This window comes from Trichechus manatus, unplaced genomic scaffold (assembly GCF_000243295.1).
Source record: "Trichechus manatus latirostris isolate Lorelei unplaced genomic scaffold, TriManLat1.0 scaffold00180, whole genome shotgun sequence".
In the NCBI taxonomy this organism is placed as follows: Eukaryota; Metazoa; Chordata; class Mammalia; order Sirenia; family Trichechidae; genus Trichechus; species Trichechus manatus.
Genome location: NW_004444116.1, coordinates 1,010,652 through 1,013,456, shown reverse-complemented (window position 1 = coordinate 1,013,456; position 2,805 = coordinate 1,010,652). Strand labels below are relative to the sequence as shown.

The following is a 2,805-nucleotide window of genomic DNA, read 5'->3' as shown; positions in this document are numbered from 1 at the left end:
GCCCTTATGGAGCCCTGTTGGTGCAGTGGTTAAGAGCTATGGCTGCTAACCAAAAGGTTGACAGTTCAAATCCACCAGCAGCTCACTGGGACCCGTATGGGGCAGTTCTGACCTACCCTATTAGTCGCTATGGGTTGGAACTGACTCGACAGCAACGGGTTTGGTTTTTTGGTTATTGACCTTATGTCTATAATTAAGAAGAGAGGGCTAAGGATAGTCTTACAGCTTTTTGTGAGACCTCCTACAGTTGTCTGAAAAAAATTTGTATGTGTGAGTGTTTTTGTTTGTATGTGTATAAAAATGTTATGTTTCTGGAGAAAGGACTCCCAGCATTTATTCGAGTCTCAAAACGTCTACTCTTCCCCAAGTATACAAACCTGTGGTATGAAGCTTAAAGATTTTAAGGTTATACTATTTTGCGGACCTTAAAAAACTAGTTGTGGAGTCTTGTGCAGTGAATATATTTAGGTAGTAAGAAAAAAATGTAGTTCTCTGTCAGTGAAATTTTATTTGAAGATGATCACCATTATAGTTCTAAGAGAGTTCTAATGTTGTTGTTGTTGTTAGGTGCCATCAAGTCGGTTCCGGCTCATGGCGACCCTATAGAACAGAGTAGAACTGCCCCATAGGGTTTCCAAGGAGCGGCTGGTGGATTTGAACTGCCAACTGAGTTTTTAACCACTAGAGTTCTGATTTAAAAAAAAAAAAAAAGCCAAACCTGTTGCCATCCCACTGTGCCACCAGGGCTCCGGAGTTCTAATAGTTCTGCCAAAGTAGAGCAACTAGGAGAGAATTTAATTACTAAGCTAAGTAAATTTCAAATCTTTAGCAAGTTCTATTATGTTTCTTAGGAGCCCTCATGGCTCAGTGGTTAAGAGCTCCTTTGCTAATCACAAGCTTGACAGTTCGAATCCACCAGCCGCTCTTTGGTAAACCCTATGAGGCAGTTCTGCTCTGTCCTGTAAACTCACTATGAGTCGGAATTGTCTCAATGGCAATTGGTTTTTTGTTTTTTTATCATATTTCTTATTTTTTGATCAAGAAGACCCTTGCAACCAACCTCTTAAAAGCTCCCTTTACGTCTTTGTTTCTCAGTGTGTATATAAGAGGGTTCAACATGGGTGTGATGATTGTGTAGAAAAGGGATGCTATCTTTCCCGGGTCCTTGGAGGCAGGAGATGGTGGTTGCATATACATATAGATGGCAGTGCCATAAAAAAGTGACACCACAGTTAGGTGGGAACTACATGTCCCAAATGCCTTCTGCCGACCTTCAGCTGGCTGTATTCGCAACAGTGCTTGAGCAATGAAAGCATATGATATAAGGATGAGTGTTAGGGGTGTTAGAAGGAATAGCACACCGGTGAAGAATAGTTCAGCCTCATTTGCTGTTGTGTCAACACACGACAACTTGAGCAGAGCAGGGATTTCACAGAAAAAATGATCCACTTCTTTGTGGCCGCACAGTGGCATCTGAAGGGTCAAGGTGGACTGCAATACTGAGTTGCTAAAGCCACTAATCCAGCATGCAGTTGCCAATTGGAGGCAGAGCCTTTGGTGCATGACAACCGAGTAATGGAGAGGCCGACAAACAGCTAAAAATCTATCAAAGGACATAATGGCCAGGAGAGCACATTCAGTGGAACCCAAGGCCAGGGAAATGAAAAGTTGGGCCACACAGCCACCGTAACTAATTACCTTCCTGGTGCTGCATATATTTATCATCATTTGTGGAACTGTACTTGTGGTGTAGCAAAGGTCCAGGAGAGACAGATTGGTTAGAAAGAAATACATGGGGGTATGGAGTTGGGAGTCCAGACGCGACACAAGAATTATTGCCAGATTGCCAAAGATAGCCAAGATATAGGAAACCAGGACCACCACAAAGATCGGAAACTCCAGCCAAGGTTGATCTGAGAAACCTAACAGGATGAATTCTTGTGGGACGCTCTCATTTACCTTATTCATGTTAAATGCTTCAACTCTTGGTACCCTGAAATATAAAAAGCCAGCAATTCAATAAAGGCATGGTTATTTGGCTATGTTAATAAAAGCATGGTTGTTTGGCTCTGTCAGTTAGTTATAATCATTCCGCTAGCAATTTGCATAAATTTATAGACTGATAAATAACGTGAAAAGTGTATGGATAAAAATGTAAATATTTCTTTCCAAGTATTTCAAGTGAGTTTCTATATTTATAACAGCAAAATGACTTTCAAAAATTTAAAAATATATCATCAGTTTCAATGTTCACAGAATGTATCCTTTGATCTTTTGTTGTTGTATAAACACAGTGTTCTCACTTCTTTCCACCTAGATACCTACTATTAGGTAGATATAGACACATTTCCTGCCATTTGGTATTTCTCCTCAATGTCAATGAGGTTGCCTAATTATGTGAATCAGTTAAATGGTTTAACTCCATACCACACTCCAAAAACAAATGAACAAACAAACAAAAATCTCCCACAATTTATCTAACAAGTATCTAGCAAGTTATCAGGCACATTTAAAGGAGACATATCCTTTTTCTGTGAGTAGCTCATAGAAGTAGTACAGGATTACATAATAACATGGAATTTGCAGTCTGACAGGCCTGGGCTCAGATCTCTACCTTCCCTAATTAGTTACATTGCCCTGGGAATGTTTCTTATCCTCTGATCTTTGGGCTCCTCGTTTGTAAAATGAAGATAATAATACTTTTTAAAGTTGTCTTGATGTGAAATATAAGTCATTTATTAAATGCACACAGCTTAGCTTCTGACATTTAGAAAAACAGCAGTGTGGATGAAAAGAACTACAGTG

At 39.8% G+C, this 2,805-nt stretch overlaps 1 protein-coding gene across 1 annotated transcript; it reads right to left on the bottom strand.

The window, feature by feature from the left end:
* Positions 1-1,026: 1,026 nt before the first annotated feature.
* On the bottom strand, positions 1,027-1,968 carry LOC101360616 (olfactory receptor 2B2-like). Its single transcript, XM_004387063.1, has one exon. It carries the CDS (start codon positions 1,966-1,968, stop codon positions 1,027-1,029), a length of 942 nt encoding a protein of 313 aa, XP_004387120.1.
* Between the last annotated feature and the right edge of the window lie 837 nt (positions 1,969-2,805).

Bases quoted from the DNA above. Each gene is read 5' to 3' on its own strand.
- LOC101360616 (XM_004387063.1), bottom strand. From the start codon at position 1,968: ATGAATAAGGTAAATGAGAGCGTCCCACAAGAATTCATCCTGTTAGGT.